The following is a 26,025-nucleotide window of genomic DNA, read 5'->3' as shown; positions in this document are numbered from 1 at the left end:
GCTTTTTAACGACCATGTGATTTTAGACATGTACATTTAAATAAATACACATAATGTTAACAGAGATTTAAAAAAGTAACTGTTGAGTTTCTTGCGGGCTCCTCTCAATAAATAACAACTTTCCGAACCCTACAATAGATAAAAAAAAATTATGATTTAAAAGTACTTGGAAAAGTCCTTTTGAATTCGAACACTCAGGTTGTGGAATGATCTTCCTGTTTAGGCTTTCACTGGAGATTACAGCATGGGGTTCTTTGAAAAAGGAGTATTAAAATTTTTTAAAGGTCGCCAACGGGCCGGATACATTTAGTTTTTTTACCGTCAGACGGGCCGTATGCTTGTTTGTCGCCATAGTAGTGTAAAAAATGAGCTATTATTGTACATACTATGCAGTATCACCTTCTCTTCTAAAAATTTCCACAACTATATTATATAATCAAATATCATGGGCTAATAATAGAGTAGAATGTATTATATAAGCATTAAAAGGCATAGATAATAGTAATAATGCGTTCCACGTATCATATCAGCTATTAATTGTCCGCTGTTCAACAGGCTTCCCCCATAAGGGAGGTTTTGCTGATAGATGCCACGCTTGACAGGCGGGTTGGCAATCGCCTTTAAGCTTTTGGTCATGTTTTAAGAGGCACACTACTGTCTATCCCTCATCCATTATGTTCTCTTAGTCGTAACATCCACAGAAAAGAAGGGGCTACCCCTTCTTTTCCATTCAATGCCGGGACCATAGGGCAAACAACTGAATACTAATATGAGTACAAGTTTTTCATAATCACACCGATTGTTAGGTCCTGAAACTTTAGTATTATGTGGAATCAGGCAACGAAAATCTGAACGCAGCACCCAGATCTGAGCCAAATCTATATATATAGTATTTGTTTAATATTGAAAGACAGGCTTTGTCCAGACAGTAAAACCTGTGACCCTGCGACCTCTCCATGTTCTTTTGTACTCGCCCTTATTTAAAGTTCGCTGCTAATTCCTACCATTAATAACGAAAATCTGAACGCAGCGCCCAGAACACTCAGTTCTGAGCCAAATCTGAGGTATTTGTTTAATATTGAAAGACAGGCTTTGTCCAGGCAGTAAAACCTGTGACGCTGCGACCTTTCCACGTTCTTTTGTACTCGCCCTTATTTAATTTTTCGGAGATATTTTATGTATGTATAAGTGGGCTACTTCTGAATACTTTGTTTCCAAAATTGGCCCAACCAGAAAACGAAAATGGGACTTCGTTTTATGGAGGTTATCGTTAGATAAAAGGCTGGCAGTGCTTAACGAGATGCAATTGTACAGAGTATTTACACGTTTATAGCCAGGTCAGCGGCTCGCGAAAGCGTCGCAAATTACGCTTCGCTTTATTGTAGATAGGCGAGTAATTACGAGACCTCGTAAATAATTTCCCGTGCCTACTATTTATTTTTTTATTGTGCCTTCTATTAGCGCAAGTTCTAGAACCCTACTTTAGTTTGGCGGGAAGTGCGATGGTCGAACTATGGTGACGACATGAAGCCATGTAACATCTTAGAACACTCATTATATTTACATATGCTCACGAGTAATTCCTATAGACTAATATTTTTTTTTTATGCGACTTTGAATGGCAAACAAGCTGACGGACCGCCTGATGGAAAGCGGTAGCTGTCACCTATAGATATGAACACAGTCATGTTTGCATGTTTGTGTTTCGGTTTGAAGGGTGGGATATGGCAGTGAATTTACAGGGTACCGAGGAATAACACCTGATAGCAACGCATGGGGGGTATTATGAGCGAAATAGTATACTCTGTTATGTCCATGGTACTGTTCATGTCTATAGGCGACAGTTACCACTTTCCATCAGGTGGGCCGTCAGCTTGTTTGCCATTCTAAGTTGAATAAAAGAAAAGTCAATTACATCGAGACCAATTCATTGAACGCATATACATGATAGATATTACAGCATCGTGACGTCACAATACATCAATGAATGATAATTATAGGGTCATTCAAGTCGAACTACTTGAATAGTCCGTCCAGATTGAAGCATTTTATTTTTGTAGTTTGTTGCTGGGGTTTGTTGACACATAATGAAATGAAATTTATTGAAATAAAATGAAATTTATTTCGATTAATGTGGTAAATTTAGATAATAACATTTAGTCTTAACATTCAGCCAGCTTGGCGTGCAACATTTTTACATTGCTAACTAATACTTACAAGTTATATTAATACTAAAGCCACACCACTTACCAGAGGGAGACTTTGTACAAAAGTCGATTGCTTGAGTACCTCTGTCCCATTCGTGTTTCAACCGTGAAGCAGTTGTGTTTGCATGGCTGTGTTTCGGTTTGAAGGGTGGGATATGGCGTGAATTTACTGGGTACAGAGGAATAACACCTGAGTCCTCAGGAATGGCAACGCATGCGGGTATCATGGGCACCCGAATGAAGCCGGGGCGTGTCGCCAGTATTTAAATAAACACAAAAATACACGAGTATTGTATAAAAATAATCACTAACTATGTTTTGAATACACTAACGGGACTTAACGTACCTTTATAATTGAGGGTTTACCATGAAATAAAATTCCAAACTTTCAGACTCAATTTCGTGTTTTTGTTCATACCTAAATCGACTCAGTAAATGGAGCTTAACATTTCGTTCGTAATAAATCCTACTACAAAAGTCCAAAGGAACGATATTTTAACATTGTCAATATTTTTAAACGGTATGTATTAAGTTGGTATGTAATTTTAACATCAAATTTGTGTTTCGTTCGGCCCCGAAACTTCGAAAGCGTTTCATGGTAGGCCCTCTGCTTCTTTATTGCCGACTCTTCGATGACAAATTTTTTATCGCTTTAAGTTCCGATAGTGTATTTAAAATGAACTCTAAAGTTTAAGTATTTTTATAAAGTAATAAAGTTGTCCTTTAACTAAAGGTATTCTTACTTAACAGGGTACATAATTACATCTGTTTAAATATTTACCAACCACATTATGGAATGCAATAAGAAAATAAATAAATAATAAAATGTTTTCACATATTTATATTTTTTGCGCCATCTATTGTTAGAGTCAATACGAGTATTCTATATGATAGTAGACGACTTTGAATTAAATTTTATATATATATATATAGATTATATATATATATATATATATATATATATATATATAATCTATATAATCTATAACTGATATGTTGACTATTTTTAGCTAAATATACTTTTAAATAATGGGAACCCCGCCTGCGCTATCGGTATACTCTGGCGGGGCACTGAAGGCAGGTCAGTTAATCGTGAAGAATTCATTCAAAGATTAACCACGATGGTGTCCAGGGGGGACCGCGTGGAGGTCGACCTGCTAGGGCGTATTGTTAGCAATGGACTGTTAGAACTCATTACTAACAACCCCTTTCAACCCAGCTAAATGTACTGTAAACATTTTGTCACACTCAGTCCAGCCGTTTTTACAAAGCCAGTGATCAAAACTCAATCTGTAATCAATTTAGTGTTGACTTCATATCGTCATTACTGATTACAATAATAAATAGACTAATTTCGATAGAATCGGTTATCAGTCTGCAATTTTTTTTTTTTTACGTATTTCAATATTATTTATCGATTCGGTTAATTATTTATCGTTTATTGATTGATGGATTGCTATTAATACAATAAATTCGGGTCGTTGCGTTGCGTGGTAGGTCCCTATTTTTTTTTTAATGTATGATAATGAAAATGGTAGCCCCGCCTGCGCTATCGGTATAACTTGGCGGGACACCAGTAAGGGATGATAAGCGAGGATGAAAAGGCAGGTCAGTTAGCCCATCTTGATGAATTCAATGATAAATTAGTCACGATGGCTTCCAGGAGGAACCGCGTGGAGGTCGACCTGATGGGGTATATTGATAGCAATAGGGACTAATCTCCCCTTTATAACAATCCCTCCCCCGGTAGGTACCTATTGTAAAATAATATAATATAAATACCACAGCGTCATGTAGGCCCAAACTTCATATTATTAGGGGGGGGGAAGGGATTGTTAGTAATGGAGACTGAGAATCCCATTGCTAGCAATATACCCAACCAGGTCGACCTCCTCGCGGTTCCCCCTGGAAACTATCATGGTTAATTTCTGATGAATTCATCATGATGGGCTAACTGGCTTGTTTTCATTCTCATCTATCACCCTTCACTGGTGCTACGCCAGCGTATCCCGTTAGCGCAGGCGGGGTTACTATACCATTTTCACCCATTAAAAAAAAAACTTAATAATATTAGATAACGTATAGCTATATTTATTTAATAATTTGTAAAATAAAGGAGCTTTACAATTCGGTTGTATTTTTTTTATTTATGTTTATGTTACCTCATAACACCGTCATTTGTAAAACGATTTGAATTTTTTTTTTCGGAAAAGGTGTACTTACAGATTGGTTCCCACAGAAACGATATCAAACTTTAATGTATTAATTTAATTTAATTTTTGTGGATTACAATCTTTTTTTTATTTATTTAGAAATATTATTTTATTCATTGATTTTTTTTTGTGGAGTACGATCTTTTTTTATTTTATTTTTTCATTTTTTCATTTTTTTTTATATACAATTTTTTTCTTATACGACTTAGAATGGCAAACAAGCTGACGGCCCACCTGATGGAAAGTGGTAACCGTCGCCTATAGACATGAGCAGTACTATGTACATAACAGTACATTTTATTATATATAAATAACATTTTTTTTTATGGAACAAGATCTTATTATTGTAATGTCATTATATTTTTGCCTACCCCATTGTCTGCCACAATATTACATAGATACACACGTATGTGCGTAATGTATATATATATATATATATATATATATATATATATATATATATATATATATATATATATATATATATATATATATATATATATATATATAATTTGGGGATACTAACCATCGACTAGTATATACAGAGTTTTAGTCGATCAGAATCTAGAATAATTATATGAAAGAGAAAGTTAGTTACGTTGACGCTTGCCTCTAAGCAATAAACATACATAATTCATTATATCATATTTTGTTTATCTATGATTAGAGATACCGATAGCTATAGACTATAGCAAATAGACCGTGTTCTATGTTGTCTATACCAGAGGGAGACTTTGTACAAAAGTCGATTGTTTGGGTACCTCTGTCCCATTCGTGTTTCAAGTTCGTAGCCTATGAACGCCCTGCAATACCAGGGGTATTACGCGCGCGTAGCCGACCCTGAAGAAACCTCTTTACTCCTACTTTTGAAGAACCCCATGCTGCGCTGAGAAAACCTCGGCAGAAAGCTCATTCCATAACCTGAGTGTTCATGGGAGAAAACATCTCTGAAAATGCGTTATACGCGCCGCGCGATATGAACAAAAATAAGAAATTGAATCCGAAATTTCATTTCATTGTAGGTTAACCCCCCCGGTTAACCAATCAATATCAAATTTGGTATCTACACGCGTACTATTTGGCGTTGGGAAGGACATAGGCTACTTTTTATCCAGGTCACGTGAAAAAAGTTGCAGGCATAGCTAGTGAATATATATGTCACGAGGCAATGCATGTTTTGCTCTATGGGATAAATTAGGCAATACAATATACTTTTAGTATCTTTACTACAGCAACATACATAAAGCTATGAGAATTGTCGATGATCCCAGGCTTACAAGCGGTATCGAACCCTTAAGTCATAGGAGAGATTTTGCCTCACTCTGCATGTTCTACCGCTTGTACAAAGGATTTTGCTCAGAGGAATTGTTCAATATGATGCCCACAGCCATCTTTTACCATCATACAGCTTGCCATCGACAGAGAGTTTACCTCCATACCTTAAACCTTAGACGGTCACCTACAACGCGGTTTCAGCGATTTTTCTTCCCACGAACGCTCAGGTTATGGAATGAGCTCCTTCTCGATGTTTTTCTAAGAGACTACAGCATGGGGTTGTTTAAAAAAGGGATAAAAAGGTTTTTTTTTTATGCAACTTAGAATGGCAAAGAAGCTGACGGCCCAACTGATGCAAAGTGGTAACCGTCGCGTATAGACATGATCAGTACCATGGACATAACAGAGTATATTGTTTCGCCCATGACACCCACCATGCGTTGCCATTGCTGAGGACTCGGGTGTTATTCCTCTGTACCCTGTAAATTCACTGCCATATCCCCACCCTTCAAACCGAAACACAGTCATGCAAACACAACTGCTTCACGGTAGAAACACGAATGGTATAGAGGTGCCCAATCAATCGACTTTTGTACAAAGTCTCCCTCTGGTTTCTTTAAGGTCGGCAACGCACGTTATACCCTTAGTATTGCAGGCGTTCATAGGCTACGGTAATTGTTTACCCATCATGTGAGCCGTATGTTTGTTTGCCACCGTAGTTGTATAAAAAAATCTATACTGAAGCATCCTATAAATAACCGAGTCACTTTTAGTTTGCAAATAGCACGTTATCAGAGTGTTTTGTATGTAATAGGTATCTATATATCTTAATTGTCACAATGATACTGAGCCAGATTATTTTTTTTAGTCATACATTATGTATGTATAAGTATGTATTCATAAATAGCGTTATAATGCAAAAATTTTACTTTGTCAGTTGCAACGGAGCGGAAAGTGCTTCAATCTGACAGCTACCACAATTTACAATAATTAATTTCTGTTATCTTCAGTGTGTCTAAAGTGTACTAGCTGTTTGTTTTTGCTTTCCAAAAAACTATCTATCTATCTATCTATTTACTTACTCAAATCTCTATCACGAAAATAATATTGTAATTTATTAATATTTCAAGACTACAAAACATTTTTTTTTTCATTATTGTTCATTCCATTAATGTAAAATATTATTAGTGTATGTTTATTCTATCAAAAATAATCATCAAGATCGGTTCCGAAGATAAATAAACAAATACTGTTTTTACTTATATTTAGACTCTTTTCAACTAGTTTTTTTTTAAACTATATATGTACAGACTTTTCGATCTTACAGTTATATTTTTATAACATTGTATTTGTGTATTCTGTTTAAAAGATATATACTCTGTTATGTCCATGGTATTGCTCGTGTCTATAGGCGACGGTTACCATTTGCCATCAGGTGGCCCGTCAGCTTGTTTGCCATTCATAAAAAAAAACATAATTTAAAAGGGTTACGTTACCTACGGTTCTGTCAGAAATTTAATCTGTTATTATCATACGCGAACCTTCACGGTACAGAGGGCGTTGCACATTTTCTCAATATTATGAAAAAAAAATTATGTTTTTTTATACAACTTAGTATGACAAACAACCTGACGGCCCATCTGTTGGAAAGTGGTAGCCATCGCCTATAGACATGAACAGTACTATGGACATAACAAAGTATACTATTTCGCTCACGATACCCCCCATGTGTTGCGATTCCTGAGAACTCAGGTGTTATTCCTCTGTATCATGTAAATTTACTGCCATATCCCACCCTTCAAACAAATATTGATAAGTATATATCATATATAACGTATAAATCATTATATAACAAAATATTATAAAATAAACGATTACACGCCATGCTGTTTTGATGCGACAAACCAGTTTTCTTATGTATGTTAAATAATACTTCGTAATCGCTGTTTTTTGTCGACCGTCTCGAAAAGTGTTCCGAGGAAAGCAAGTGGCATCTGGGCGTATGCATCTAAAGTTTTTAAATGATATACCGTATGTAGTAGAATTTTTTTTAAATGGATGATAATAGAATGGTAACCTCACCTGTGCTACGGTATACGCTGACCGGACACCAGTGAGAGATAATAGGTGAAGACGAAGCAGGCCAGTTGGGTCATCGTGACGAACTTATAGGGATTAATCGCGATGGTTTTTAAAGGGAACTGCGTGGAGGACGGCCACACAGGATATATTGATAGCAGTGGGGCCGCTAGTCCCCATTACTAACAATCCCTCCTCCCCCAAGGAATATGCTAATTTCTTGAAGGTTATGATGCCGTATCGGTTCGGAAATACTGCTGCTGGAAGTTGATTCCAAAGAGTGGTTGTGCGTGGAAGAAAATGCCTTGAAAAACGCACGGTAGAAGACAGCCACTCGTCCAGATGATTGGGATGAAATTTTAGTTTATGGCGAGTTGTACAATTTGGAGTTGTGTAATTCGGTAGAAGATGCACAGAGATGCAACATTTCTACGCAGTTGCATAGGGTCAAGTCGAACAGTAAAGCGTTTACCATCAATGATTCGACGCGCCCGAACTTGAATGTAATCTAACGGAAGGAGCTAGTACTGTAGCGCTCCTGCCCATAGGTGAGAACAGTATTCCATATGTGGTCTAACTTGAGCATTATACAATTTCAAGCGGTGATCCGATGTGGAATACTGTCTCACTCTATTGAGCACTCCTAACTTTTTGGAAGCCATCTTAGCCTTCTCCTCCAGATAATCGCAAACTTGGACTTCGCTAGATATATCAACGCCAAGGACCCCTAGACTCGACCTGTTATCTGTTTCAACCGTGAAGCAGCTGTATTTGCATGGCTGTGTTTCGGTTTGAAGGGTGGGATATGGCGTGAATTTACTGGGTACAGAGGAATAACATCTGAGTCCTCAGGAATGGCAACGCATGGGGGGTATCATGGGCGAAACAGTATACTCTGTTATGTCCATGATACTGCTCATATCTATAGGCGACGGTTACCACTTTCCATCAGGTAGACCGTCAGCTTGTTTGCCATTCTAAGTTGTATAAATATATATATATATATATATATATATATATAAATTATCAAGGGATGTGCCCTGAAAGTGAGGGGATGCGACAAACGGCGTTTCTTGCACGGTGTTTTGCGGTGAATGCACAGACTTGTGTCTTCTCAGGGTTTAATTTGACAAGATTGTGTTCGCCCCAGATCGAAACTAGATCTAGTGAAGTTTCGTTAAATTAGAAATAAATAAATATTATACTTATATATATATATATATATATATATATATATATATATATATATATATTATACATACAATGTACCGCGTAATTTGTATACAACTATTATCAATATTGCGGACTTTGCACGATCGTTTGTGTCTGTTTATATTATTATCTATCGACAGATGTCATATTTGTAAGTCCAATATTAATAAGGCGGTCATGCATCCTGTCCAGATAAGTCATCAAGCAGTTATGTTTTTTTTATTGGATGAAAATGGAATGGGAAGGCCGTCTGCGCTAACGAGATATGTTGGCGGGGCACCAGTGAAAGGTGATCGATGAAGATAAAAACAGGCCAGTTAGCCCATCATGATTAATTCCAATTGAATTAATCATGATAGTTTCCAGGAGAACCGCGAGGAGATCGAGCTGGTTGGGTATATTGCTAGCAATAGGATTCTCAGTCTCCATTACTAATAATCCCTTTCCCGTGTTTCGGTCTGAAGGGTGGGACATGGTGGACAGGGTACATAGGCATAACACTAATCCTCAGGTAGGGCAACGCATGGGCGAAACATTACACTCTGTTATGCCCATGATACTGCTCATGTCTATAGGCAACCGTTACCACTTTCCATCAGGTAGGCCGTCAGCTTGATTGCCATTCTAATTTGCATAAAAAATATGGAAGTGAAATTATGTTATGGGTAGAAAATTAATAGCTAATTGTCAAAGTAGCTGACAATTTTTTATCAGTTTTCTATATACTTACGTATAAAATGTATCTTGATGTATTAATAATTAAAATGAGTGTTTACGCATTAAAAAGATGGAGAAATTATAAGACAAAATAAATATAGAAGTAATAAAGGAATCACTCATGACTATTTATCACGCAAAAATTTTAAGAAAACGTTGAGCCGCTCTTCTCGAAGCATTTATGTGGGTCTATATAATCTAAGAGTGTAATCATTAATGCAGGTGGTGTCCAACAGTGCCGGTCGCTGCGACGCTCGTGCCCGCGCTCGCTGAGCACGGCCGCGGTGCTTTGCAAGAGTCCCACCGAGCAGCCGCCCGGCCCGCCACACCCGCCGCCACCGAAGGATGCCGGCAATTCAGGTGAACGCAGCTCTTGTGCCCAGCGGGTCTACCATGAAATGAAATTCCGAAATTTCGGACTCAATTTCGTGTTTTTGTTCATACCAAAATCGACCCAGTAAATGGAGCTTAACGTTTGGTTTGTAATAAATTCTACCATAAAAGTCCAAAGGAACGATACTTTAGCATTTTTAATGTTTTTAAACGGTAAGTATTATGTAATTTTAATATCAAATGTGTGTTTCGTTCGTCCCCGAAATTTCGAAAAACATTTCATGGTAGGCCTTCAGTTTGTATGGCAAAAGTGCATAGTAGATGTAAAACGAGTCCTGCCTTCCAGTGGCCACGAATTCATGAGTATGGCTGACTGTATTGGTCTGAGGGTTTTCTATGTGTAATAAATATATTTCTTATTAATGTAATACAATTTTAACTAGTCTTTAATCGATTTTGTCTTTTAAATTTAAATATTTTTAAACTGAGATTCCATTAGGGGACTCTCAGATCGTATTAAAGCATTTTCTAGGCAGACTGTTTTTTTTTAATGGATGATAATGGAATGGTAACCCCGCCTGCGCTAACTATATACACTGACGGGGCACCAGCGGGGGATGATAGGTGACAATGAAAAGGTAGGTCAGTTAGCCCATCGTGATGAATACACCTGGAATTCGGCACGATAGTTCCAGGGGGAGCACGTGGTGGTCAACCTGAAAGGGTATATTGTTAGCAATGGGACTGATAGTCCGCATTATTACTAATCCCTTTCCCCCCGGCATACTTTGTTTAGGCAGAATGTTTTTTATGAGATGATGAATGAATGATAACTCCGAGTGCGCTATTGGTATACATAGGCGGGGCACCAGTGGGAGATGATAGGTGAAGCTGAAGCATGCCAGTTGTCCCATCATGACGAATAATAACTAATCGCCATAATTTTCCAGGGGGAATCGCGTGAAGATGCTCTGGCAAAGGTATATTGCTACCAATGGGGCTGTCAGTCCCCATCACTCACATTCCTTCTCTTCTCCAGACAGACTTGTATTATATCAACCGGAATATATTTTTTATTCATTTTATATTATTTCCCAACAGGCACCACATCTGGCGGCAAGAAATCAGGGTCTGGAAACGGAGTGCTCACATGTCCCAAGTGTGGTGATCCATGCACACACGTGGAGACGTTCGTCAGTTCGACACGATTCGTGAAGTGTGACAAATGTCACCATTTCTTCGTGGTGCTCAGCGAGGTAGACACAAAGAAAAGTATCAAAGAGAACGCCGAAAACAAGTCAGGATTTTACAGGTAACTGTTCTAAGTTATGTTTAAGTATGGGGGTCTAAGAGTCGATTAAATTTTCTACAGGATTGGCGATACGTATGTGGCACCTATTGTGTGGCAAACGTCCATAGGCTATAGTGACCGTTTATACCATCAGATAGATTTATTTATTTATTTATTTCTTATTGCATTCCATAATGTGATTAGTAGATAACATTTCAACTTCAATTACGGACCCTGTTGGGCACAGCAAGTAGGAGAGAGGAGGACGCCTGCTTGCCACTTTCGTGGTATAAGAAGAAAATATGTACTTACCACAAATTACAATGGTTATTTTTTATTCATTGTTGCGTTCATACCTCTATTTAACAATGAATAAATTATATTTTTATGTTAATATAATGTAAAATAATTCTTTAAATGGAATACGTGTATGTAGTAAACAATTTCAAACTTGTATAATAAGTGGTAGGCCTTAGAATGGGTTTTTTAACTATGTATTTACCTCGTAATGTAAATGCGAAACGTAAGAAAGAAATACAGCTTATTTGCTGCGTACCTACTGTTATATATAATAATAAATATAATATATTTATCAAAGGGTGACTTTGTACAAAAGTCGATTGCTTGTCTCTGTCCCATTCGTGTTTCAACCGTGAAGCAGTTGTGTTTGCATGGCTGTGTTTCGGTTTGAAGAGTGGGATATGGCGTGAATTTACAGGGTACAGAGGAATAACACCTGAGTCCTCAGGAATGGCAACGCATGGGAGTTATCATGGGCGAAACAGTATACTCTGTTATGTTCATGGTACTGCTCATGTCTATAGGCGACGGTTACCAATTTCCATCAAGTGGGCCGTCAGCTTGTTTGCCATTCTAAGTTGTATAAAAAAAATATATTATGACAAAATACTTTTCTATTCGGCTGCCATTTTGACGTATTCACTTTCGTTTTGCGTTTAAAAATGAAGGTATGTACAGACATCATTCAGTACGAAAATTATATTAGAAGAATATAAATAAATTGATAAAGGTATTATGTATGAATGTGTATGGCTATAAGGCCAAAGGAAGACCTAAACAGACATGGATGGACTGTATAAAAGATGATATGGCCAGAATGGGTGTGAATGCGGAAATGACCGCGAATAGAGAAGAATGGAAGAGACAAACATATTACGCCGACTCCAAATAATAATTGGGATAACGTAAGAAAGATGTTGGTAGATAAATTGGCAATTGTGAGAATACCAGTCGTTACCTATTAATTTATTCACACGATAGATGTTTACGGAAAAGAAACTCAATTGGTATCGTTTATCACACGGAAAGCAGGCTCAAGAACACGTTCTGTTATAAAATATAACAATTTTACAACTTATATATATATATATATATATATATATATATATATATATATATATATATATATATATATCACTACATAGTATAAAACAAAGTCCCGTCGATTCTTGTCTGTTTGGTCCCTAAATGGTCGCGTACGCTGTACGCGGTGTTAGAGGTGTTTCCTCCCACGAACACTCAGGTTATGAAATGAGCTCCCTGCCGAGGTTTTCTCAAGAGACTATAGCATGGGGTTCTTCAAAAGGGGGTAAAGAGGTTTCTTCAGAGTCGGCAACACACGCGTAATGCCTCTGGTATTGCAAGTGTTCATAGGTTACGGTAACCACTTACCATCGGGTGGGCCGTATGCTTGTTTGCCACCGCCGTGGTATAAAAGTCGATGTATGTATATGGAGGAAAAAACAGCACAAAACATATAGTTATAATTAATAAAAATGCGTTCCGTTTGACGCACTCGAGGTTTGGCTTACGTAGCGACCGTGTTATCTCATCTGCGGTTTGGCGCCGGCCACGAAACCTGTTTGTTGTACACTAAAAACGGCTACATAACACGTGTAGGCAGCTGGTTGCATAAAGTTCACAGGCACATACACACACACGCACACACACATATAGACAATTTATACAAGCAGTACTAGTTTTAATCCGCGACTTTGTCCGCGTGACCGTTATAACAGATCTATGTCCTTCTCCAAATAATCCAATTATTATAGTAGGCGTGTTCTAAATTTCGTGATTATTTCTTTATTAAGAGAGGGGCTGGCTGAAAACCAGCTGTACACATTGCACTGGGACACTCTCAGCATCAGCTGAGCCAGTTTCTTTTGCCTAACATAAGACACCGGGGAGAAAGGGATTGCTAGTAATGAGTTTTAATTTGCCATTGCTAGCAATATACTCTCTCGGGTCGTTTCGGAAACTATCTTTTTTATTTAGAGGCTTTTATCCTCTAAGGATATGTCAGTCTCATCATACCCTAATTTAAAAAAATACCTCACATACTTAAAACATTAATACATAAACCATCATGGTTAATTCTTTTCGAATTCATCATGGTGGGCTAACTGACCTGCGTCCATTCTCACCTATCATCTTTCACTGGTGCCCCGTCGGTGTATATCGATAGCGCAGGCGGGGTTACCATTTCATTTTCATCAATTAAAAACATGAGACACTTCTTATATAATGTATTGTTTGTTGTAATTGTGTTTTTATAGTAATAAATATTTTCTATTCTATTTTTTATTTAAATAACTTTATTGATAAAAAAAAAATGGTACAAAACGTGCACTTAATTTTAGTAGTTTTTCTACCAGTCAAACTTTGGGACGAACAGTGAATCACGAACGCGATACTTGATTGGTTGAATTATTAACGCTAAGAGTTAATAAACAGATCAGGGAGAATGGCAGTGCCAAAAAGTAGGCCTGTTTTTGAGGCTCGATGCTGTATTTATATTATATATTCTAAGCATTAGGTATTTATTGATAGCAAATGCTCTTTCGCATTACAACTTTTCATCGTCATCAACGTCATCTTTTCAGCCATTATCCGTCCACTGCTGGACATAAGCCTCCCCCATAGACTGCCATAAAGAACGGTCCTGAGCCACCTGCATCCACTGACTCCCTGCAACGCATTTTTAATATAATTATGGTATATTATAGCCATTTTTATCATGGCACTGCTCGTCATGGACAGGGAATTCATCCTCATACGCTCGAACTTAAATGGTCGCGTACAGTGTGGTTTCAAAGCAATTTAATTTTATTACTTATTTATTTTGTTTAACACAAAAATCTACAGCTCTCTTAAAAATAATTTACATGCTAAATCTCTTATAAACACAGCCAATAACGGATTTCAATTATGTAAACGAAAACTAAGTAGTAATTACGTAAGCGACTAAGGGAGGGCGAGGGATGGGCAGCAGCGTTCCTTTTAAAACATCTCAAAAGTCAATATAATTGGATTTTACTGTGGTTAGCATTATGCGGTTAGCAAAATACTGTTAGCAGTCGACCTCCTCGCGGTTCTCCCTGGAAACTATCATGGTTAATTCCTGACGAATTCATCATTATGAGCTAACTGACCTGTTTTCATTCTCATCGATCACCTTTCACTAGTGCTCCGCTAGCGTATCCCGTTAGCGCAGGCGGGGTTACCATACCATTTTCACCCATCACAAAAAAACCCACCTGCCAAGTATGACAACTCCTGGCAAAGTTCCCCTTCTGGGGAAGGCTTATGTCCAGCAGTGGACAGTCTACGGCTGAAATAATAATAATGATTACTTGTAGGAGATGTGAAATTTTGTAGAAATTTAAAAAATAATAATAATAAACGGAAATTATAAGTCTAATTCTAATTTTCTCCCGCGAACGCTCAGGCTGTGAAACGAACTCCTTGCCGAGGTTTTCCCTACACTAGACTACACAACACTATGTGGTTATACATAAAGGGTGTGTTAAAGTTTCTTCAGGATCGACGACACGCACGTGACACCCCAAGTGTTGCAGGCGTCCATGGGCTACAGTAGCCGTTTATGCCACCTGAGTTGTATAAAAAAAATTTACTTTGCTTTTCATCTATCAATATTATGTAGAAACCGTGGTATAAATAAGGAATCGAAATTTAGTGGGAGTCGAACGAGATTTATTTTTGCAACATTACCAAAAATTGACAGTCCAAAGTGCACGCATGTGACATGTATGTGAATGCGGATTTGTGCATGAACACAATCTTGTATTTGATTCGTCACGTTTTGGCTGATTACCGAAATGACGTATACCCACTGGCAGCAAATATTCTATTATTACTTTTTCGACGTGTCTAATGTTGTCTACTTTATAATACATTAATGTAATCACTTTGTTAGCTGTGTTTTTATGTATGTTATTATATTTGAAGTTCATTCAACTTTTGTATTTGTTTTTTACATAGTTTTTCAACTTTATTTATTTAGAAACTTTTGTCCTTTTAGACACGTCAGTCCTGTCGTACCTTAGTCAATTTTAGAAAATCATTGGATCTATTCTAACAGTCAAAAGATACCCAAAAAATCGAATAACAGAAACGAAAGGAATGTCGCGAAGAAATGATATTATATATATATATATATATATATATATATATATATATATATATATATATATATATATATATATATATATATATATATATATATATATATATATATATATATATATATATATATATATATATATATATATATATTAATATATATATTAAGGTTACCAGGACCCACTTTTTATATTTTACAAATTATTAAAATTATAATTATAGTTGGGTCCTTTCGACATGCAACGTAACACAATGGTTCATGTAAAAACAGGCGAGAGAGAGAGATAGAGAGAGAGAGAGAGAGACAGGAAAAGAAGTAACTTAATAACTTGCATGTTCAATACGAACAAAAATATTGTAATGCAAACAATTTTATAATTGTAAAATACTTTTTTGTTTTTCTTTTGTTTTATGGAATGTGTCTTTTGTTCTTCTCTATTACTTCATCAATATACATACACGTCTATACAAGGCATTTTTATTTTATTCTTCTGGTACAAGTTCCTGCATAATTTAACTATAATAAAACCAGCGAAAGATTTAGGTTTGTAAAGGTACAAAAAATCCAGTGAGTTTGACTAAATTCATTGTTTTTTATTATTATTATTATTTTGCTGTGAAATTAATAAAATAGCGATGAATTAATAGGTATTTTGTAAATGTATTATAAAGAAAATTATAAATAATGTTTGTTTCGCAACAAGTCATTTTAACAAGAGACAAACGAGCATCCGGCTCACTTGATGGTAAGGGACTACCGCCGCCCATGATCATTCTACCAGCTCTATTTCAGGCCATATCTTTGATCTCCCTATACGACATGACACCTAGCGTTTCCTTTATCTGTCTTATGTAGTTATTTCTTGTCTCCCCTTCCTCTTTTGTCCTCTATTGTTTTTTTATATATATTTTTAAAACTAATATAAAGCTACGTGGTTTCTGAATGCTAATGTAACATATTTTTTGTAACTCTGTATTTTTGTGATAATAAATAATAAAAAAATAATAATAAATAAATAAATAAGTAAGCATTATTCATAAGAGTCGCATAATGCACATGACAAGTGTGACGTGTTTCGAAAAAAAACCCAAATTGCAATATCAATTGTTTATCCGCGATAAATACGCAATGCGCATGCTCATCACGATCGCTTGTAAAATACATCGCTTTCTTTCATGGGCGAATCGAATTAGTACAAGGTACCACAGTATACTGCTAAACCTGCAATGGCCCTATTGACAAATAAATGATACGTAGAAAAGTGTAAGCTGTTATATCGTGACTACGAACTTTTGTAAGAAAGAAGGATTCTGTTCGTGTATATATTTTATTTCAATTTAATAGGTACACATTACAGAGAATTAACAATGTTACATTAATTTATACAGTACAATAATGTTTTGTTCAAGCTAACCCTCCAAAAATACGCGTACACAGCATGATCAAAACATAAACACACAGCTAAACAAGTATGTTATAGTAAAGTATTACGACACACCTTCAACGGCGATCAGATCAGACCACCTAGCTTGACGCAAGAAGGCGCTACCGAGAAAGACACCTGCGTCGAGTCAGCGCCTCAATTCCCACAACAGAAAATACCCATTTCCTTTGTATTTGATTCGATGTGCCTTCACTTACAGATCACACATCGCACCTATTATTGTAACAATTAATTTTATGATTAAATTTAGTTATTTTATAAAATTGGTTTTTTTTGGGTCTTCCGCCAGCGACTTCAATAACTAGTATGTAAACACAATATAATTTATACAACAAATTTATTATTATCGGTTTTCACCTTCTCGACTTATGTCGGCTTAAAAACACACCCCGTCCTGTAACCCACAGAAAAAAAGGTATACATATGCCCCAGTTTTTTTTTTATGTCCGTTTTCTATCTCGCCTTCTCTTTTGAGTGTATACTGAATTTGTGAGTGTTTGTGTGTTTGGTGTATGAATTGTATTGTATGAATCTGGTGTGTTTGTTGAGTGTTGTGTGTTGGTTGCCTGTTGGCTGGTTGGTGACCGGTGTGTGTCTTGAGCGTGATGATTTTGTGTATTTTGTACGAATACGGTATCTCCCAATACTTTGCTGAGTATGCTTGATGTGTGAATGGCTGCTTGTGATGAGATTGTGATGTCAAGTTTGGCATTTAGCTTATTTATGTAGTTTTTAATATTTTTAGCCACTATTCCTGTTGCGCCTATTACTATCGGGATGATAATCGTTTGTGTGTTCCACAAACGACTGACTTCAGTTTTGAGAAGGTGGTATTTACTTAGCCTTTCAAGTTCATTAGCTCCTATATCGTAATCAGATGGTACAGTTATATCTATTAAGTATATTTTATTATTATATTATTAAAATATTTTTAACTTGACATGTTCGAAAGCCCTTACTGTAGTTGCCAACCTACCTACCAAGTGTGGCAACTACTGGCAAGAAGAAAAGGACGGAGGATATATATTGCTAGCAATGGGACTGGTAGTCCGCATTACTAATAATCCCTCCCCTAACTAAAGGTTAGGGCAGCAGCGTCCCTCTTAAAACATCACCAAAGCCTAATACGGTTGAAAACTCGCCTGTCAAGCGTGGCAACTGCTGGTACCCCCCCTCCCCTTTTTTTGAGGAGTACTATGTTCAGCAATGGGCATTTAACGACTGATACATACATATTATTGCCTAGTTCCTCATAACACAGGGGTACCAAGCTTGAGGACCGTGTGATCATATTTTTTCCATAATTAACAAGTGGTCGTTGTCACACAGGAAACCGCCACCGCCTCCCAAGAAGATATTCGAATACCTGAACAAGCACGTGGTGGGGCAGGAGTACGCCAAGAAGGTGCTCTCGGTGGCCGTGTACAACCACTACAAGAGGATTTACAACAATGTCACCAACAGCGCGCCCAGCGACGCGCATCCCCTCCACCATACGCACAGAGGTGAGAAAGTGCATGTATTTTTCCCATTAACCGTCTGTTGGATACAGGGAAGGGTGAAGGATAAACCTGGTCCACGTAGTCCCCGCTTGTAGGTCTTTTATACGCTTTTTTTTATACAACTTAGAATGGCAATGAATAAAAAGTGGTAACCGTCGCCTATAGACATGAGCAGTACCATGGACATAACAGAGTATACTGTTTCGCCCATGATACCCCCATGCGTTGCCATTTCTGAAGACTCAGGTGTTATTCCTCTGTACCCTGTAAATTCACGCCATATCCCACCCTTCAAATCGAAACACAGCCATGTAAACACAACTGCTTTACGGTTGAAACACGAATGGGACAGAGGTACCCAAGCAAAGGACTTTTGTACAAAGTCTCCCTCTGGTAAATACTAAACTGATTTTGATAACTTTTTGTGTAATTAATACGAAAGTATATCTTTTCGGATAAAAAAGAATTTTCAGAGGTAACAAACATAAAAATAACCGCGTGGTCCCGGCATAGAATGGGCTACCCTCCCTTTCACTTTGTCACAATTAAAATCTTTTTTTTTTTTGGGGCACAATCTTTATCTTAAATTTTTCACGTTAATGTCATCTACACTAAAATTATAAAGAGAAAAAATTTGTATTTTTGTGTGTATGTATGTTTGTAATGAATCTACATTCACCCTGAGCAACATAGGCTATATTTATTGCTAGAAAAGATTAGGGATCCTTACTTAAACTTTAGTAGTAAAAAAATGCTATAAAATATATTTCGTCGCGTGCGCTGCGGAAACTATTGGTGATAGAACAAAAGTATGTTCTACAATATTGAAGAAAATATCAATTACTACAAAAAAACTTCGCGATATATATTATAATAGCTTTTCTCTGCCAGAAAGAGGGAGACTGTACAAAAGTCGATTGCTTGGGTACCTCTGTCCCATTCGTGTTTCAACCGTGAAGCAGTTGTGTTTTCATGGCTGTGTTTCGGTTTGAAGGGTGGGATATGGCGTGAATTTACTGGGTCCAGAGGAATAACACCTGAGTCCTCAGGAATGGCAACGTTTGGGGGGTGTAATGGGCGAAACAGTATACTCTGTTATGTCCATGGTACTGCTCATGTCTATAGGCGACGGTTACCACTTTCCATCAGGTGGGCCGACAACTTGTTTGCCATTCTAAGTTGTATAAAAAAAACTCTGATAGGGAGTCAGTTTTTGTACACGTCGTTTGTGTTTGTAGTTTTGTTAAAAACTTACATTATGTATAATCAGAAAGTAGTACCTAGTTAGTAAGCCAGTTAAACAATGAGGATACGTAACCATTAACAATTGCTACGTCTATAATTAATTACTACTGTTCGAAACGGTGCATACGAATAAGCATGTCGTTTCAAAAGCCAGATACATACACATCGAGATAAATATTTTAATATTTTGTTTTTTCGAAAGTCACGAAAGTCACAGACTATAAACCGTTTATTAAAATGAGAAAGTGTAACTCCCACGTAAGTGCGGTGACAATGAGATGTACAACGACATTTTGACACGCCACACCGTGGCGAGGTTACATTCGTACTGCTTTTTGAGATATTGGAAGAGTTTTTGAAAATTTAAATTTGAGAAAAATGTATGTATACCTATATATATATATATATATATATATATATATATATATATATATAAAATATATATATATAAAATGAATTTGAGTTGTCAGCGGCAGGTAAAACTAAACCCCACATTCATAAGAACGTCAAACTTCTATTACGGGTTACCTTGCAAATACTTTCCTTTGATTAAATATAGTTTGACCTTTCGAATAAAGAGGGAAGGGATTGTTAGTAATTGGGAGGTTAGTCCCCATTGCTATCAATATACTCTATGGAGTCGACCTCCACGCGGTTCCCCGTGAAAACCATCCTGACTAATTTATAGTTGAATTCGTCACAACAGGCTAACTGACCTGCCTTTTTATCCTCACCTATATTTCTTCGTCTGGTGCCCCGCCAGTGTATACTGATAGCGTAGACGGGGTTATCATTCTATTATCATCCATTAAAAAACCTTCTAAATGATAAATAGTTGCCTAAAAATCTCATGCAAATACTCATGGCCATAGCTAGGGTTTTGAGGAGCAATGTCCTACCTTAAAATAAAAGGCCCCAAGAAAATCAGATATAGATTAGCTTTTTCGAAGCCACTTAATTTTGACTTCTGTCCTACGAAAAAGTTCTTTTGCCCTACCTTAAACTTGGGTCTAGCTACGGCCCTGTGTATACTTCAATCAAAGTTGAGATGTCAAATGACCTCCATTACGAGCAATAATGCAACGTTTAAGGATAAATTTTGATATTTTCACTCGGATTATACAAACACTAATAGCAAATGTGAATGTATTTACAATTATAAACAGTTGACGAGATCCATGTCAGGGCAATCACTCCTTTTACAATGGACCTTCAGCATACCATTCTGTTACAGATCGTTAGATACACATTGTCTCGGGGTTTTTCCTCCTTTTAGTTTGACATTGTATCTATTAGCTTCCTTATAAATATTCAACGTTTGTAATTATACAACAAATATAGATACATATGCGCGTATAAAATATGATTGAATTGAAAAAGGAATGAGAATTTTTTTTATACAATTTAGAATGGCAAACAAGCTGACGGCCCACCTGATGGAAAGTGGTAACCGTCGCCTATAGACATGAGCAGTACCATGGACATAACAAAATATACTGTTTCGCCCATGATACCCCCTATGCGTTGCCATTCCTGAGGACTCAAATGTTATTCCCCTGTACCCTGTAAATTCATTCCAAGAAGAAATAAATGAAGAAGTAATTTCTTTAAATTGGTCAATGAAATTTTAATAATTAACTAGTTCTTGTATGTTGGAAGGAACTGGCTTACACTGTTTGTCCATGTAGGGCACAGGTTATCCTAATTTATAAACCAGGCCAAAATATATGTAACAGTGCAACCCTGTATTTGTTAATAAAGATTTTACTTATTTAATTATTTTTCAACTGTTGTATCTGAGATTAAAGTTTTCTCGTTTATGTTATGCAATTTTTTTCGATGTGATAATATGAATAATATAAATGTTATCTTTATTTCGAGAAACAGTTATCAAATATTCGTGTCATATTTATACATATTTTAACCTAAACATACAAATTCAGTTAATTAAATTTAAAATATTAAATACTAGGTTTTCCGTATATTTACATAATTTAATTAATTAAAAACTAAGTTTTGAGAAATATAATTAAACGATTAGAAAATAGTTTCGCAATTTTGTTTTTGTTTTAACTCGCTGTACAGCCGAAATATGGCTTTACTACAATCCAGTAGTCTTGAAGTAGTAATTCTTATTTTTTTTTTTTGCAATTAGTGTTTTAATTTATAGGATTAAAATATAATGGTAATCCTGCCGTTACCATCGATATACGCTAGCATGATACCATTGACCAAATATCTAATTAATAATGATAGACGACGAGAAAACCAAGTCGGTTATTCATCAAAAATCCATGTGAAAATCGAACTGACGAGGATATATTTTTATCAGTGGGTGTACTAGTCCGTGTCACTAAAAATACTCTCTCATTTCACTTCAAATTACTCGTACGGAAATTCTGAAATGTACTATTTCTTCATTTCACAGATCTCTTACATTTAAGCCATGGGAACGGCGGTGGGGGAGGCGGCACAGAAGTGCTAGAGAGGCAGCATCACGAGCTAAAATTGGACAAGAGTAATGTACTGCTCCTAGGTCCCACCGGTAGCGGTAAGTTATCTCTAACTGTCACATTAAAATTAGTAATATAAGGGTCGAGATAAAGTAACTTGTTCAGCCATAACAATTAGTAAATCAGCTTTTATAATTAGTAATATAAGAGTGGGCTCAAAGTCACTTTTTCAGCCATCGCAATTAATTAATAATATAAAAATCGAGTAAAAGTTGCTTATGCAACCTTAACAATTAGTAATTCAGCTTTAATAATTAATAATATAAGAGTGGGCTTAAAGTTACTTTTTCAGCTATCACAATTCATTAGTAATATAAAAGTCGAGTTAGAATTATTTATGCAACCATATACCAGCCATAACAATTAGTAATTCAGCTTTAATAATTAATAATATAAGAGTGGGCTCAAAGTCACTTTTTCAGCGATCACAATTAATTAGTAATATAAAAATCGAGTTAGTTATTAACTTAGTCAGCCTTATCAATTAAAAATTCAGCCTTTATAATAATAGTACTCGTAATATAAAAGTCGAGATAAAGTTACGTATTTAGCAATTATCAATTAGTAATATTTGAATCGAGATAGAGTAACTCATTCAGACTTTTAGAATAACTATTTTCATTGAACAAGACTAATCTATGATACAATATAGTTTTAAACCTATACCAGATAAGGCATCTCGTGGAAGTCGCTGCAAGAAAATTGAGAGTTTTAACATGCGTAATTTATTGACAATTCACAAATTGTGTTGTGACTTTTTTATGGAATTTCAGCTTATCGATTATGTTATATTATTATTTAAAATAATAGAATAGAATAAGAATAGAAATCATTTATTCAAATAAACTTACATTGAAGCACTTTTGAAAAGTCATTACATTTTTTTTAATTTACCGCTCGTTCGGAAAGCTGTCTCATCACAAGAAGAACGAGCAAGAAACTTGCGTGATGCTCTTTTAAATAATTTTATTATTATTTTACATTTTTAAGTTTAATTGTGTGAATACAAACCACCAATTAGCACTAATTCAATTAAATACTCAAAAAGAAAAAAAAAATTGAATACATAACCAACTGGTTAAACAATTAATAAGAGGAAATCAGTCATAGTGATTAGAGCAGACCAGTCCCTACAAGCAGCACCCGTTCACGAGTATGACGGATGAGCCAGCCATCACTGCGCTCGACCATATTTTAGGGAGCCCAATGACCCGGCCCACCACGCCGCCACAAGTCTGGACATTTTAGTGAGCATGACTACTCAAAACACTAGACCACGTCAAAGCTACTCACAATTGCTATCTGATAGTTATAGTATTCACATTTTACATAAGAATGCATGCGGCAATTAATACAAAAAACCGCTACGCTTTCATATTTCTAAAATTAATCAATTAAATCAAGAAAGCAATGAGAAAATAAAATTATAACGTTGTATGCTAATAAACTAATTATTTACTTGATATGTTGTCATCTATGAATTCGTCTATCCTGTAATAGGCTTTCTTACATAAAAATTGTTTAATATAAGATTTGAATTGCCTCTCTGTCAGATTTAATGCAGATTCCGGCAGTTTATTATAAAATCTTATGCAATTACCATAGAATGAATTACTGATTTTGTGCAGACGGCATTTAGGTAAAATAAGCTTATTTATATTGCGTAAGTTTCTACTTGTACAGTCTTTGAGTTTTTTAAAACTCGCTAAGTTCTTCCGTGTATACATAATATTTTCATAAATGTATTGTGAAGTAACTGTGAGGATATTTGAGTCTTTAAAGCACTGACGTAATGACTCTCTTGAACCCATACCATAAATAGAACGTATGGCTCTCTTTTGTAAAACAAATATAGTATTTATATCGGCTGCTTTACCCCACAGCAGTATGCCATAAGACATTATGCTATGGAAATAACTAAAATATACAAGTTTAGCCGTCGCCACGTCTGTTAATTGCCTAATTCTTCTAATTGCATATGCAGCAGAACTGAGTCTACTGGCCAATTTTGAAATATGGGGCCCCCATTGTAATTTCGAGTCCACTGTTATACCTAAAAAAACTGTATCATTAACAAAATTTACTATTTCGTCATTAAGCAATAACTGTGTATTTATTAGTCTTACATTAGGAAGTGTAAATTTTATACACTTTGTTTTGCTGGAATTTAATAATAGGTTATTACATGTAAACCAATTTAATATTGCAGACATAGCACAATTTACATCGTCTAATTGATTACTTTGACGTCCAATTTTAAACACTAACGAAGTATCATCCGCAAACAGCACTATATCTGCAATTTTCTCTACCATAAAGGGAAGGTCATTTATGTAGATTAAAAAGAGAAAGGGGCCTAAGATTGACCCTTGTGGAACGCCCATCTTAATATTAGCTCCCTTAGATTTTACACCGTCAATATCTACAGTTTGAACCCTATCCTCTAAATAAGTTCTCATTAATTTTAGATCATTATCTCTTATACCATAATGTTCGAGCTTGTACAAAAGCGTTTTATGATCCACACAATCAAATGCCTTTGATAGGTCACAAAAAACTCCGAGTATGTATACTAATTGAATTATTTTGATAAATTTAATGATGTTTACGTTATACATATGATTTATAGTGTCTTAAAAATATCCTCAGTTTAATCCAATCTACTTGTGACTTTGTCTAGTGCGACCTAGGAAGGTCAGTTGCGATAAATATTTTTATTTACCCGCCATCTTTTGTCCGCTACTTCGTACACGTGGACTGTCGACTTCAGAAATCAAACAACAACATGGTCTTCTCTTGCCCGCCGGATGATGTGTGGGCGGGCGAGGTAGGGGCCTCGGGGCGTACCCCATTACCCCGGCTTCAATTCCGGAGGCGACGACCTTCGGGTCACTAGGTTTGCAGCCGGCATACACTGTTGGTCTGTGTATGTCGGCGTGGTGTCTTCGTCAGAAATCAGAAAACCACTTAAATAGAAATCTAAATGGCGTGTAAAGATATAAAATACACTATATTTTAAGTTAGACTTTAAGCATCACTGCGGTATGGAGGAAAATGTAGGCTACTTTTTATCCCTGGTCAGTGAAGATGTCCCGGTCACGCGGACGAAGCCGCGTGCAAAAGCTAGTGTTTATATGTATACTAATTGCTTGAAGCGAAAGCAAACCAACTAGTAGTTATGGTTTAATAACCCATATAAACCATAAATAGAGGTCTTCACCTAGTCGTGAGTAGTATTAGAAGTTAAAAGGTAACGGATGTTGTTTTATGGTGGTATGAATATCGCCGGTATAACTTTTGTTTTTTTTTTTTCTTTTATGCAACTTAGAATAGCAAACTAGCTGGCAAACTAGCGGTCTAAGAACAGAGAGTGAGAAAACAATAGGCGACCTTATGGCTAAGAGAGAAGTAATTATAAACAGTTTGATCGGAGGCACGATGGAAATTCTATCATTTTTAAATATGGAAATATTATATAAGCAATGATATAAGTATATATTCCTACTCATTATTATATACATACATATATAATTTGCACAGATGAGGG

The 26,025-nt window shown here is 36.1% G+C and overlaps 1 protein-coding gene across 2 annotated transcripts in view; it reads left to right on the top strand.

Moving 5' to 3' along the window:
* Window positions 1–26,025, top strand: part of LOC113511540 (ATP-dependent Clp protease ATP-binding subunit clpX-like, mitochondrial) — a 55,927-nt gene that overhangs the window by 5,800 nt on the left and 24,102 nt on the right. For both annotated transcript variants that reach the window (XM_052899791.1, XM_052899794.1), the window contains exons 2-5: window positions 9,926–10,063; window positions 11,138–11,348; window positions 18,548–18,723; window positions 22,394–22,516. In XM_052899791.1, coding sequence (XP_052755751.1) covers window positions 9,926–10,063; window positions 11,138–11,348; window positions 18,548–18,723; window positions 22,394–22,516 — 648 coding nt within the window. The remainder of the gene's footprint in view (window positions 1–9,925; window positions 10,064–11,137; window positions 11,349–18,547; window positions 18,724–22,393; window positions 22,517–26,025) is intronic.

This window comes from Galleria mellonella, unplaced genomic scaffold, assembly GCF_026898425.1.
Source record: "Galleria mellonella isolate WM207_F2 unplaced genomic scaffold, CSIRO_AGI_GalMel_v1 utg1217, whole genome shotgun sequence".
Classification (NCBI taxonomy): Eukaryota; Metazoa; Arthropoda; class Insecta; order Lepidoptera; family Pyralidae; genus Galleria; species Galleria mellonella.
Note: the sequence above shows the minus strand (reverse complement) of the source record. Positions and strands in the feature narration are given on the sequence as shown.